The sequence below is a fragment of the Dermacentor silvarum genome, chromosome 3, assembly GCF_013339745.2.
Source record: "Dermacentor silvarum isolate Dsil-2018 chromosome 3, BIME_Dsil_1.4, whole genome shotgun sequence".
NCBI lineage: Eukaryota > Metazoa > Arthropoda > Arachnida > Ixodida > Ixodidae > Dermacentor > Dermacentor silvarum.
In genome coordinates, this window is record NC_051156.1 from 92,098,988 (window position 1) to 92,113,603 (window position 14,616).

The 14,616-nt window shown below is 48.4% G+C and overlaps 1 protein-coding gene across 1 annotated transcript; it reads right to left on the reverse strand.

Moving 5' to 3' along the window:
• Positions 1-5,135: 5,135 nt before the first annotated feature.
• LOC119444555 (solute carrier family 22 member 6) lies at positions 5,136-11,244 on the reverse strand. Its single transcript, XM_049664645.1, has 2 exons — positions 9,826-11,244; positions 5,136-5,474 (listed from the first exon to the last, which is right to left on the reverse strand). Exons 1-2 carry the CDS (start codon positions 11,242-11,244, stop codon positions 5,136-5,138), a joined length of 1,758 nt encoding a protein of 585 aa, XP_049520602.1.
• Between the last annotated feature and the right edge of the window lie 3,372 nt (positions 11,245-14,616).

Here is a 14,616-nt window from a genome sequence, read left to right on the forward strand (position 1 = left end):
GTCATTATTTTAATACTCATATATTTTACGCAATTTATAGCGACTTGTTTTAGGCCTCTTTACATCCACCTTTTATCTACCATTTGCTACCCACTGTCCACTCCATCCATAATACATTCAGAACTAATCAGCATATGTCATGGCGCTCTTTGGCCATAACTGGCCTTTGCGCCATTAAACACTACACATCATCATCATCATCATCATCGGATAATCCTGCGGCGAAATAAATTAAGCAATTTAAAACTTGTACGAATTTGAACATCGCCGGCGGAAGATTATCTGGTCGAGATAAAAAATGTCACAGTTTCGCCCTAAGGGCGAAGCAATGAATGCGATAGCAACACAGCAATGTCATACGAAGTAAGGTGAGCGGATTTGGTAGCAATATGAATTGTAGTAAACATGAGCTGATTACGTAAGCAGGTGTGCTGCGGCGTAAGTAGACCGACATGAAGAGAGACTCGGTGACCACGAGAAGGCGCGTGTGAAACGGTGGTGTTGATGAGAAGCGCTTCCCGTGGGCAGCGCGTGCGAAGGGACACACCTGTAGCGCTGCACTGCCGATCCGGGCAGCATTGCATGTGTAGCGTGCGTTGGAAAATGTGGCCCGACTGTTACTAACTGAATGAACAAGCGTGGTGTGAGCGCGCACAAACAAACATGAATACATCACACTGAATGACTGCAGACAACGACTGTCAAAACGCTGGTAGCAAGCGCATACGCCGAAGCGGCGAAGGTACGTGCGGTCTATCGCTTCAACGGAAACTGAGCGGCGAATGCACGGCGCATAAAGGTCAGAGCCGTGTGGAGATAAGAGACGAAGCGGGCGAGCGACGAGCGCGGTTGTTGGCAGAGTAGAAGTGCGCCCCCCCTCCCCCCCGCCGCTCCCTCCGGCGCTGGCTTCCCGCTTCCTTGCTTGCGCGTGGGAGCTTTAGTGCGTTCGCTCTCCGTGATAGCGCGCGTCCCCGCACGCTTCCGCTCGGGCATACGGCGCGCGGCGGAGATTTTATCTATAGGGAACCTCACGGCGACGGCGACGGCAGAAATCCGGTTGAAGTGTCCATATAATTGCTATCGCAATAAAAGAATCCAAAGAAACGCTCCTAACGAATTTTTTTCAGGCAGCACCGAACGTACTCCAGATATGTCTAACTGCAACTTTGGTGCTTGTCTATTACAAGTGCAACACATGCGCCAATATCCTGCAGTATTGGATCTGGCAGGCGTTGATTGCGGGAGTTGGGGGACGTTGAGGCGGACTTGGGGAAATGGAGGTTTATTTACATTAGTTACAGTGATAATACAAAGTAAGGAACAGTCATAAAGTGATCGACGGCCAGCAGCTAATCAGGCGCTGCGGCCCGTGGCAAGAAGAGGAATGTCCCTCTCCTCGATTTTTCGCTCTTTTAACCCCTTCGGTCTCTCGGGGTCCCGTCATTTTCGGCCAATCGTCGAGCCAGCTCAGGTGTCGTCATTTTCCTCCCCTGGTATTCGCCCGTGCAAGTGCCGTCATATTCGGCCAATGAGGACGCTCCAAGGGCTCCATTGTCCGATGGTTGATTTGCCTCCGGCGTTGCCTCCTCGCCTGGAAGCGCTCAGCTGGAGGAGACGGGTTGCCTTCGAACGACCTTTCAGAGCTGCAAAACCGCTTTGCTCGGGACCAAGGTCCCGAGCAAAGCGGGAACCTGGAACCGTGCCAGCCTCCCGTTGCACTTTCGGGAAAATTCAACCAGAGGGAGAGACAATAGCTCGACGTGGGGCGCATGAGGTGGGGGTAGCCAACCTGTCTGACGGGTCCGGTAACGTGGTTGATGCGCCCCGGCGCACCATAACTGGAATGCGACGGCGATTTCAGGTGGTGGGGGAACTTAAGTGATGCAGGAAAAAGGTCCATATCTAACAGCAGTCAGGATATTGGCACATGTCAAGATACTGCGCTTCAGATCTGCAAATAGAAAGTTACTCGCATGCACCAATATAATTAAATTTCTTGCACAAGAAACCGCATCAAAAGGAACAATACATAAACGTTTAGTGAATGCTGATTCAATATTGCAGTATAAGTGAAAAAAATGTCCAGAATACATATTCGCAATTTAGTAAAGACCCTTGTTTGAACTCGGCAAGAGTTACATCTTGATGTTAGTGTCCGACAGGCCGGCATGGAGGAAAGAAACTACAGGAGGGAGCCTCACGTGACAATCTTGAAGCCTAGTCATAAAAAATATAATGGAGAACACAGGAAAGAAAATGCAGCATAGTCACGTGACAGGCAGGCGTTCTTTGCGCCTCACGCGGTCGCGCTTCCGCCCTGCATGATGTGCTGCGGCTGTTCAGTGCCGTGGAACGTTTATAGAAGGAACGCCGTTTCCTCTGCCGTTCCTTCGTAAACCTAACGAGTTGCCGTTACAGTTCCACCGACCCTTAACGGAACGGTGGCGTTCCTCCGTTCCTACCAAAAGGAACTAGTTCCGTACCGTACAGCACTGCTCTCTGCGCATGCGCCGCGTTGTTATAGCGACGGAGGCGCTAGGTCTGCGGCGGAGGGGAGGGCCTTGAGACCGTCTGTTTGGCGCGCCGTCGGCGTAACCTAACCTAACCTAACCTCTTCGATGCGTACTGAAGAAAATAATAATAATAATAATAATAATAATAATAATAATAATAATAATAATAATAATAATAATAATAATAAGCTAACGAAATAAGTGCAAAACCTTTCCGAGACCGGGCCTCTTGGGTGAGAGCCAGGTATCCTAACCACTAGACCATGCGGGAGATCTACCCGTTTGCAGAGTCCTCAAATAGCATAACAGCGCCTTAGAATACAACCCGGCGCGTGCGCAGAGAGCAGTAGGGGTGATATCAAATGCAAATAAAAAGCGAAAGCTTGCACTAGGCCGCGCAAAGCTCAAGACAGCGAAGCTGGCCGATTGATTGCGTCGCTTGGTTGTAGCTAATTTGAACTTGGCTATGTCGAGGTTTAAACTTGGTTGTAGCTGGGCCTATACTCGTGTAGTGAGTATAGGCCCACCACGACCTTAGTAGTAGCTGGGTTTGGCCTTGGCTGCGCCTTAGTTGAGTTTGGTTATGGCTTATCCGCATTGCATACCGCGTTGCATAGCGCAGCTTGCAACACCGACACCGCGTTCAAACGCCGACGCCGCGCTCCACCGCGTTGCGATGTCGACAACGCGTTCTAGCAGACCCGCTCCGTGAATGCGTGTCTCTCTTGCTCTCAGTTTCTCTTTCTCTCCCGACCATAGCGCGCAAGACCTCTTTTTCACCTCGGAGAGCAATGGCACGAGCGCGTGCGAACGCGCCAGCTGTGGACGAAGACGACCACGCTCGTACGCAACCATATGGTTCGCATAAATGCATGTTCTGCAAGCGTGGCTGTATATCCTAGAAAGAGGATATAGAGCCACGCTTGCCGAACATGCATTTATGCGAACCAAAACCCTTTTTTTTCACTGGAACTTTAACTGTTAAGTATTTTCTGGAGGAAAGGGGTTTCTTTCTATCTTGGGCTTACCACTGCCTCATATGCAAGAAGCTTGAGACAATAGACCATGTTTTTCTTCATTGCTGGGAAGGGGTATATTTTTTGGCATGTGCTACAAAGAACCACTAAAAAAGAATTACCGCTCGACTCTCACGGGATCAGGTACCTGCCAATAGATAATGAGGATGGTATTCCGTTTGACCAGATTATGCTGATGGGCCTCCACTGTATATGGCGCTCCCGAATGGCTGGCTATTTTTATGACCCAGACGCAAGACCAGCATGCATGTATTTCCGCGAAAGCGTACACAGGTTTCTGGAGACATTGAAAGCGCAAACAGATGTTCCTGAGTGGCTGTCAAGGCTGGAGCCTTTGGTGGTGCTCAGCGAATTTTAAAATGGCGCCCGGCCGCAGTGGCAATTTGGCAACTTGAGCGATCTGGCGCACTATCTATTGTTGTGTGTTCGTTTGTTGTACTGTATCGAAGCCCGGCACTAAAGAAAAAGACAGTGGCTGTATATCCTAGTGGTTACGACGCTCGCCTTGGGACCATGGGTACGCGGGTTCGCATCCTGGCTCGGCAGGAACGTTTATTTTCTTCTTTTATTTCTTTTTTCATTGCTGATGATGATAGTTTTTTGATACGAACCACAAATTACGCCTGGCTTAAACAGCTTCGCTGTTAAATACCCCTCCCTTTTGTAACGTCTGGTTGCATGAAGATTCTTTCCCACTACGCTAATCATAGGGAGTAGCTTTAGCGCCTTCTCAACACTTGTAGCGTATACTTCACCACCCCTTGCTATAATGTCTCGTGCGCATATTAGACACCACGGGCACTCACAGGACGCCTCTGATGACCTCATCCCGATTGACCAGAAGTACTCTGCAATTTAAAACTATCACAGAGGAAATAGAATGAAACCACCCCCCCCGAACACACACACACACACACACACACACACACACACACACACACACACACACACACACACACACACACACACACACACACACACACACACACACACACACACACACACACACACACACACACACACACACACACACACACACACACACACACACACACACACACACACACACACACACACACACACACACACACACACACAAGGATATAATATGACGTATTGGTGTGAAGTGACGTACGCCGTTTTGTTCTCCCATTCACAACTTCCATTGGGTTATTGGAATTGAGCGCAGCTTCTTCCCGTGCTTACACTAGAAGAATGTAACGGTCTGGATGATGTCAGTGTATTTTCACCTGACGTCACGCACGTCATTTTATTGTCTATGCTCACAACTTCCACTGTGCTATTGGAAATAAACGGACCGAGATAAACAGGAGCTTCTCACTGTGCTGGCTCTACAACAATAAGGCGGTCTCGATGACGTCCATGCGTGCTACTTATAATAAATATAATTAAGAAAAAAAAAACAACGTCAACATCACTTGAAACGCGAACTTCGAAAAGAAGATTTTATGCCTTCAACAGAAGCGTCAAGAGCGCACCGTCAGAACGCTCGTGCTGTTTTCAGTGCGCAAAGTATAGAGAAGCGAGTTCGAGAACGAAGCCACTGCATGAAATCGAGCAGCAGTTAGTGGAAGCACGTTGTTGTCGCGATAACCGTGACCGTGGGAGGTTCCTTGTTGGCACTCTCGCCCCGGGATGGCAGCGCGCGGAAGCAAGCGTCTGGGGAGCTGCACGAAGGAGCTTCCGCTTTGCGAGCCGGCGCCACTTCGCCGCCGCCAGAGCCTTCTATCCTGTCCAGGCCGTGCCGCTGTTCTGCCGTAGGGCTCTTGGCGCCCGGTGGCGCCGTCGTCGGCTCCGCGGGCGTCTCGTTCTCGTCCCTGATGCGGAGCAGCAGGAGCACCACGTTCAACACGACGAACACAACGAAGCCAAGCAGAGAGTCCTCTTGGGCGACGCCGTAGAACTGTGAATACGAGAAACGACGGCTAAGGCAAGTAGTACGAATCCTTGCGACCCGCCGTGGTTGCTTTGTGGCTGTGGTGTTGGGCTGCTAAGCATAAGGTCGCGGGATCAAATCCCGGCCACGGCGGCATTTCGATGGGGGCGAAATGCGAAATCATCCGTATGCTTAGATTTATGTGCACGTTAAAGAACCCCAGGTGGTCCAAATTATTCCGAAGTCCCTCACTACGGCGTGGCTCACAATCAGATCGTGGTTTTTGGCACGTAAAACCCCATAGTTTAATTTTTGAATCTTTGCGGCCTATGATATCGATAAATTTGTCTCCGCACCGTCCGAATTTTACTGCCCATTTTCGGTTGCAGTGGAACGTTGTAAACATTGAGGAAACACGTAAGTACAGGAGAAACATTACATCGAAGAAAGAACTAAATGTAGGCAGCGATGAACCATCAAGTGTCATCCCCAAGCTTGATGACGCTGTTAAGGACAGCACGGAGGTTTTGCTATGCGCATATAACTCATGTTAGTGATGATCGTAAGGAATACCATTGCAGTGCACGTGAGTAAAATTTATCCACTGCTGGTCGCAAGTACGCTAGCAGCGAATGACAGCTCTTTAGTCTACGCAATAAGTCTACTTTTCATATATTACCAAATCATAGCTTATAGCGTCCAATGACGCAGGACAGAGGTGACTGGATATCGCTCGTTAAGGCGTTCGTCCTGAAATGTATACGGGGCGATCATGGTTAAGCTTTACGAAATTTTCAAAAATCCCCCGTGGCAGATAGCATAATTGTTGTCCTTAAGCTGTGTTATTTGAAGAGCCGGACATTACTATCGAGAAAAATTGAAACACTGAAACACATATGAAGCTAATTAAAGAAGAAATAACTAATTGACTAAGTCAATAAGAAGTTATTAGTGAATTTTTGTAAATTAGTTGAGTACGTGTTTAGATTTCTCGTGCACGTAATGTCTATCTCTCTGAATAATTCAGGTCGAGCACTAAAATTATGTTATCTACGACAGGCGATTTTTTAAAATTCTGTAAAACTTAAAAATTATCACTCCGTATATACAGGCTGTCCCACGTAACTTGTGCCACGTACCTGGACAGACCCAATATAATGTTGTTTGCCGTCGCTTGGAGTAAGTCGTACTATTTTTTTGTATTTGCCTAATTACATATTTAGTTATATATTCATAACTTCTGAAATATTTTAAGCAAGCTATATTGTCAGAAAATTTTTCGTCATCATTGACCCATCCAACTTTTGCGCTATACATGCTACAAGCCATTCTTTGCGCGTTAAAGAAAGCCCAGAAAACGCGCAAAAGTGCCGCACAACTATTGTTCGCGTGCTTGTCATTGGCTTTGTGCCACTGCGAATGTGCCGCTGTTCAATGAACCTAGTTCACCCAACTCGGATCACTGCGTATGTAGAAAAAGTTATGTGCCACACTTCAATGAACCTCTTTGATGTAAACAAGGGTCACGGAGTATTTCCAACTGGCTATGTTTCGCTCTTCAATGAACCTATTTAACACCAACTTGGGTCACAGGGTATGTGCAGGGTCATTCGATTTCCGATCTTATATTTTTCGAAATTTCGAAGTAAAAATCGGGTGATATCTATAAGATGAAAACAGGGCATAAATCGGGGTTTTGTCGTCTGGCTGCTTAAGGTTCTGAATTTTTCTGGTAAATATTTACGAACGATCAACACAAGCAATGGTCTCCTTTCGGACACAATTGTTCTTTTTAAACAAACGAAATCACTCACAGCAACGTGTAATGTTGCGAAGTTAGCTGCTCCCAAAACTCCTTTGATGCCAACTTGGATCACTCACTGGGTATGTACTAGTACGTGTGTGCCGCCTATGACGCCAACTTAGGTAACTACGTATGTGCCACTGGCAATGTGCCGCTCTATAATGACGAAAAATATCCTTTAATTTCTCCGATGCTGGGCGGAATTGAACCCACGTAAGAAGGGTTCTCTCTTTCAGAGAGACGATGGTTCATTTACCTCCAGCGGAGCAGCGGACTATAGTCTCGAACTTGCACTGGATTCTTAACAGTGATGTCACATCCTGTTTCGTGTGCGGCATAACTGATATGATTGTTTCCTACCGCTATCACGCGGTTAGACTTGATAATTTCGCGTGTGCCAGGCACGGTGAAGAAATACGAAAAGTGTCAGCTACTCCGGATCCAGCATTTTGAGGGTGCAGCCTTGCTTGCGCGGCTGGAAGGATTTTTAAACTGAAAATACAATTCAGCTTGCCAAGTTCTTATGACAGAAGTTGTGGGAGCACGCCGCCGTTTATTGAAGCGTACTGCGCCGGTGCCTGATCCCAAAAAAGCGACCTACGCCGGCAGCCGGTGGAAGGCATGGGCATCGCGCCGCCAGATAACCCTCCTCCGCGCTTCCAAGTGTCCATCGCTGAGCGATCAAGATTATCTGGCTCAAGGTAAAAAAAAAAGGGGGGGGGGGCGATACTCAAAAGGAGACACCTCTTGTTGCTGCGCATCGCCCCTTAGGGTTACTTGTCCCTCGTCCCGCGAGCGAGCCGGTCACCGGAACACGTGCGTCAAGAGGTGTGCCAACCACTTGGCTTTCATTATTACGGGAGGGGCATCGCTTCTATTTATATCTTAGAAGAACTTGTTGTTGGGGGAGTAGGTACATATTAGCGCACATTGTTTAACTGAGCGAACAAACGGACCACAGAGACAACATGGGACAAGGACGGGCGCAGACTTGGCAACTAATGTTTATTTCACAAAGACCACATATAAGTACAACCCAGACATACACCGCTGCGCCTGCGCGAAAAATAATAATTATAAAAAAGCCTTGTTTATGCAAACCGCAACCTACCTACGCTCGTCAAGAAACCTCATCTCACTGTTGTGCAAATAAACTGAGGTGTCGCTGACATAATCTTAATTGTCCCTTCTTTCTTATATGGTACGCCTCGAGCAGCTCTGTCGCTCGGCTATCTAGGCAGCGACCCAAAATCTTTACTTTTTTTTCCTATGCTCGCGCATACGAAGAAGTACAGATAGGTGCCAAGGGCGCGGAACACCGCACACCAATTGCCACATAGATTGCAGTGCTGGAGCAGTTTATCAGATACCTCTATCATGCGGCAAAGTCTACGTAGGCCAAACGGGAAGGTGCGTGAATGTACGCTTTCGTGAGCATGAATTGTCAATTACGAATAAAGCGAATGGGCACCTTCCTGTCCACTGCTTCGCGTGCCCGTGTAAGGCGATCATGAAAAAAGTAAAGATGTGTCGCTGCCGAGATAGCCGAGCGAGAGAGAGCTACTCGAGGCGTACCATATAAGAAAGAAGGGACAATTAAGATTATGCCAGCGACACCTCAGTTTATCTGCACAACAGTGAGATGAGGTTTGTTGACGAGCGTAGGTAGGTTGCGTTTTGCATAAACAAGGCTTTTTTGTTATTATTATTTTTCGCGCACGCGCAGTGGCGTGTCTGGGTTGTACTTATATGTGGTCTCTTTGAAATAAAAATTAGTTGCAAGTCTGCGCCCGTCCTTGTTCGATGCTGTCTCTGTGGTCCGTTTGTTAGCGTAGTTAACGGTAACAATGTTCGCTATTTATATCTTGGTAGGTGCATTGCATGCTACCTCTTGAGTGCATTTTATGTCCCCATGCGGAAACATGCACATACTATTACGATTCTCTCTTGTTTGCGGCTGTCTTGAAATATCTGTTAGCATGTTTCTGTTCACTCACACATGTGTATCTTTATATGTGTTTGCTTGTATCTGTATCAGCTGCTGTTTACTGCTGTTTTCTTTCCCCACCTGCCTTCTACTCCGGCGCACAGTCCTTTGTCAAGCCGAATTGTGGCTTTTTGGCTGTGTTTCCGCGACATTTTGGCGTCTGAAATAAAGACTTCATTTTATAGGGCCTAGTTGGATTTGCTAGGAGCAACCCATTGTCAATTGCTTGGCGCTATTTCGCGATATGCTTGTCTCGCGCCAAAGAACGTCATACCATCATCAGCGGCAGGAACTTATATTGTTTCAGTGTATGGGAGGGACGTGTTTTTTCTTAATCGCCCGTACCCGTCGTAGTTGCGATTTACTTGCATAGTGGGTTGATGCGCTTTACGGAGCTACTGGTGGTAGCCAGATCCGGAGCTTGCCTACTGTGTTGGGCGCACACACAGCGTGCACGTGACAGCTCGCAGCACGGGAAGCTAGCACAACTGATCAGAAAGGGGGTTATCTAAACGCCCAATATTTTAGCGTCACGCCCGGCGAAAGGTCAAAAAGAAAGAGAAACGGTACTTAACGCTTTCTAGCACGGCGGTGAATGTGGCTCCGATTCGTCCGAACGCGTACGACGTGCAGGAAAACACGCCCCGTATCGGCGTCGGGAAATGCTCGAGCACGTAGATGTAGTTCACCATCATTCCGGACACGGAGAAGGCCCGGGCGAACACCAGGAAGACGCGGCCCAGCGTCTCTTGTCTCATCCGAAACATTAGCGAAGCGAGGCAGCTGCAACACGCTAGCGCCGAAAGGTTCACGCTTACCATGAGGAGCCTCGAGACGCGGTTGAAGACGAGCAAACAGATGAGAAACACCGCGGTCGTTGCGACGAGCGACACCGGTCCACCCCACGCCCGAGTGAGTCCCGCGGTCGGCGTGAGCGCGTAGTACGCGAAGGTGGTCGCGAACGAGCTCGCGAAGACAGTGGTGACACGGTGCCGAACGAGACCGATACTCAGCACAGCCAGCAGCGTGACCTTCAGATTCACCTTGGAGCTTTCCACACTCTTCAGCCTCTTGATTGCGGCAGCTGCGTCGGCCGGCTTAGCGAAGCCATTGGCTTTAGCAGCTGATGCGACTACCGCCTCGGCCTGGTCGAACTGTTTGGTGGCTACTAGCCATCGGGGGCTTTCCACCGCCAGCACAAAAAATAGCGGCGCAAGTGCCGTGGGCGAGCCCATAGCCATCTGCAGCTGCATCCAGTTGAGACGCGTCTCGCGTAGAAGCAAGAAGAGAATCACACAGGGTCCGAACGCCATCAATACGGCCATGCCGAGACGGCGGGTTCTGCAGTCGTTCGGGCTCACCTCGAAATAAAGAATGTTTGTGACAACAAACAGCGTGCTCGCGGCGCCACCCAGGAGGAATCGCATGGCTAAGTAAATCACGTACGAATCCGCGAAGCGCAATGCGCACCCAACTAGAAGGAGCATTGTGGTCGCAGCGTTGATAACGGGCTTCCGGCCGGCGTGGTCCGCGAAGTAGCCAGCGGCGGCTGTCGCAACCGCGGCGCCGAACAAGTGCGCCGCCTTGGCAGCGTGGAGCAACCAAGCTCGGTGGCACACCAGATTCCATTGGCTCACGATGGTCGAGGCGGCGCGATCTGCGCTGTAGTCCCACGCGTCACAGGCGATCGTCTCGGCAGTACTATTCAACGCGTCGTACATACGGCAGGAACTGGGCTGCCCGTTGGCCTCCAGCGGTATGCCCACGTTCCTCCACCCCGCTTCGGAGAGGTTGCCAAGATGCGCGGGTGGTCTGCACCAGTGGTCGACGGGAAACGAGATGAGCGCGAATGCCAGTGTGTGAGAGTGCAGAATAGCAAGGGAGACCACGCATAGAAGCATGATTTTCACCTGGAAGAAGCCGTCGCCGATCACATCGGCGTTGTCGAAGCAGTCACTCGTCTCAAGGTCCAGAAGTAGATACCGGCGCCACAGACTGTGTTCCATGCCGCAAAATTGTTCGTTGTCGATGCACGAAGAATGATGATGAGGGCGATTCTCATTATTAGCGCCTACCCCACTAGGGTGGATAGACAAAGATAGACAGGCGGCAGGAGGTAGCGTAAAAGGAATACTTATTCGAACAGGAAAAAAAAAATGAAATACCGATAAAACACGAACAGTACGCGAGTGAGCAATCAAACTAACTGAAATAATAGAATGAACGAGGTAAAAATGAGTGAGATGAAAGGTCGTTTCAATACAATTGAGAGAATGAATTTGAGACAATTCAATATTGAACAGAGAGAAAAGCTAAAGGTAAAAAAAAAACCCCTGCGCTTGTGTAGTTCAAATCAAGCGATAATGCAGCTCCCCCAACGTGAATCCCGGGGAAGTGCGAAGCTGTGATGCGTCGGTGCTGGAGTTGCGCTGGAGCGAGTAGCAATCGAGCGCTTGTTAGGGTGCCTCGATGCCCAGCGCCGCCGTCCAGGGTGGAGACAACCCCGCTGGTGCCGCAATATTGAGTCACACGAGCTGAGACTCAGCTACGCTTGCGTTCATAAATAGTGTTACTCGCGGCGCACTTCCAAGTGCTTTGCCTAGATGAGGATTTTTTTTATCGGTATCGCATCTGCACATCTTTATAACCAATAGCCGTTAACTCGTCGAAGGTCGAAGACGTAAATGTATGGCGCCGGGAACATGCCCGAAGTTGCCCAATTCAATCACATTTAATATGCCCTGAGTATGTTTGAAATACGCACTATTTTTTTTTTTGCGCTTCGATGCTTGGTATATAAGGTTTGCGACCCCCTGTGTGTGGAAGTTTTTCTTTTTCGCTGTTGTATATTGATTTACACGTCAAGCCTCCTTTACCGTAGCCAGCCATTCGCGCACGGCGTTTAGTTTCCCTTGCGTTGCGCGTGCTCTTCGCGTTCGTTGCAATTATTTGACGATATCTACGCGCAATTTTGCTTTTTTTTTGCCCACAGAACTGTGTGCTGACAGGATTAAGCTGGTGTAAAAATAACTGCGATGTGAAAATAAGGTTTAGTTAGTGCTGTAGAGAAACATGTAACGTAACTTGTCTGTGTCAATCTTGCGTAGTACACACAAGAAACCAAACGATGCACAAAATACATTTACTTATAATGTCTAGTACAATCAATCATGAAAGAGATATGTACATGAAAAATATATGTACTGTGTGGCGCCTGAAGGTTATGTTGAAAGACGAGATAAAAAAATCGCAAGGTAGACTCGACACACAATTCGGGATAGTGAGAGTTTTTTAAAATTTATTCATTACATGGGGGGGGGGGGGTTCAAGTGAGTACGTCAACCTTATTACACACAATATAAATCGAAAACAAGAATGCAAACAAGAAAACGCGACCGCGGGTAATATTAATGAAGATATCCAGCCAGAATACATCAGCTACCATCGAATACGTCGCATCAGCCAAACACATCGATGGCGAGTACAGAACATTTTATAAATAACCATTAGAACACTGATAACTACATTGAAAAAATAAACAACACTGCATACATATCGCGTACAAAAACAGTAAATGAAACTAAGACAGTCAAACACAGATTAGCAATGTTTTTCACTTCGAAAATATAGTCCATGATGATGTAGGGCTGTTGACTTTAACAGACGGCGCCCATCCTGTCGATTTCCCTCGTACTGGTCCTCTTCAAAGTGTTTCTAAGTACAGGTAAAACAACAAAAGTGATTATTGATATGAAAAGTTGCCTTGTAAATACAGAGAACCCATTACAGTGCTTAAAAATAAATTTTCGCAGAAGTAATGCTGTATTACCTCGCTTCACACGTTTCGAAGAAATGCACAGGCTACAACAGACACCATGTTAGAAAGCGCCGAAACATTTTGGTCCCATGATGCCCCTTAACTCTACTACACCTGGGCATACCGTGCACAGGCATTTAAAGACTGTAACAGTACCCACTACGATCGGGAATGAGCACGAATGACCATCGGCTTACGATCACCACGCTACAAATATATTCGTCTAAAAAATCAGCTATATAACGTAACAACCTGAGATCCGCAAGATATCTGCTGAGAATAGAGAAAATCACAATGCTTCGCTTGCCACGTACACAACAGCCGCTCTCCCCAGAAGAAGCACTGCGTTCTTTAGTCCCAAATAACGAGTAGCGAAAAAAGAAACTGAGGAAAAAAAAGAAACAAGAGACACACGATGTGTGCTTCCCGTGAAAAAGTAAAATAGGTGGTTTACATGATGATTTGTAGCTAATTTAAGGCTATTTCGCGGCGAAGCATTTTCGTCAGTTCTTAAAATAAGGGTACTACTCGCATAGACTGCGCCGATCAAAACGGCAAAAGCCTATGCGACGCGCGCTCGCAAACCATAGGCTACTCAGCATCGGTGCAGTGCTTAGTTCGTGAGCGAACGTAGGTACGTGAGCGAGGATCAGAGAATACTTTCTTATTTAAACGAAAAACACGATGCGATAGTCTAAACTTTCTTGACACTTTCCTTTCTTGACACAAGTCCTTTACGCGTCGATCCGGTGCACTTGGGAACACAACAGCCCGTCATGTCGACTCGATGCACTTGACAAGCTTGTCATTCATGCGGCTGAACACTGTCCAGCTAGTAGAAGCGCCAGCGAAGCATACGCGCGCACTGTGTCTCGAACTAAGCACCCGCACCAAGCACTCGCAACCGCTCGCTGTGTGTCAAGATGGCGTCGCAGCGAGAAAGCGGCGGCGCGGGTGCGGTCAAAGGATGGCACCACCCTGAACGGCGGCGCTGGCATCGAGGCACCCTAGCGCTTGTTAAAACCCCTTGATGTTAGAAAGTAGCGACACGCTTTGATCTACGCCGCAACACCCTCGCCGGTGCGGTCAACCTCCTCTTTTTCTCCCCCTCTTTGCGGAGGCAGCGCAACCGCCACGCTGAATGGCTGCGGCGCTCGAGACTACCCCGTCAGGTGACCCTGACGTCACGAAAACGGCGCGAAACTTGCTTTCGCGCGCCTTTAGTTTCTCCCGCTCCCCATGAGCAGTCCAAGTGGTGGTCGCCCTGCCGCTCCGAACGTGTGTTTCCCAAGTTTTTCCATCCTTTCGTAGGAATCTGAGATTCGTTCTCCGTGAAAATGCCTTGCTGCTGCGCGTTTCAATGCAGCAGCAGGCCAGAGAAAGGGCAAGCCTTATTTTATATCCCCCGAGGTGAACGGAATGTCGTGCGTCGGAAGCAGTGGCTCCATAACATCGGGAGAAGGGATTTCGCCCCTTCTAAGCACGCCGTTCTTTGCGAGGTGAATGTTGCAGCTTTCCTCATATTTGTGGATGAAGTTGCATGGAGATTTTAATGCTCTTC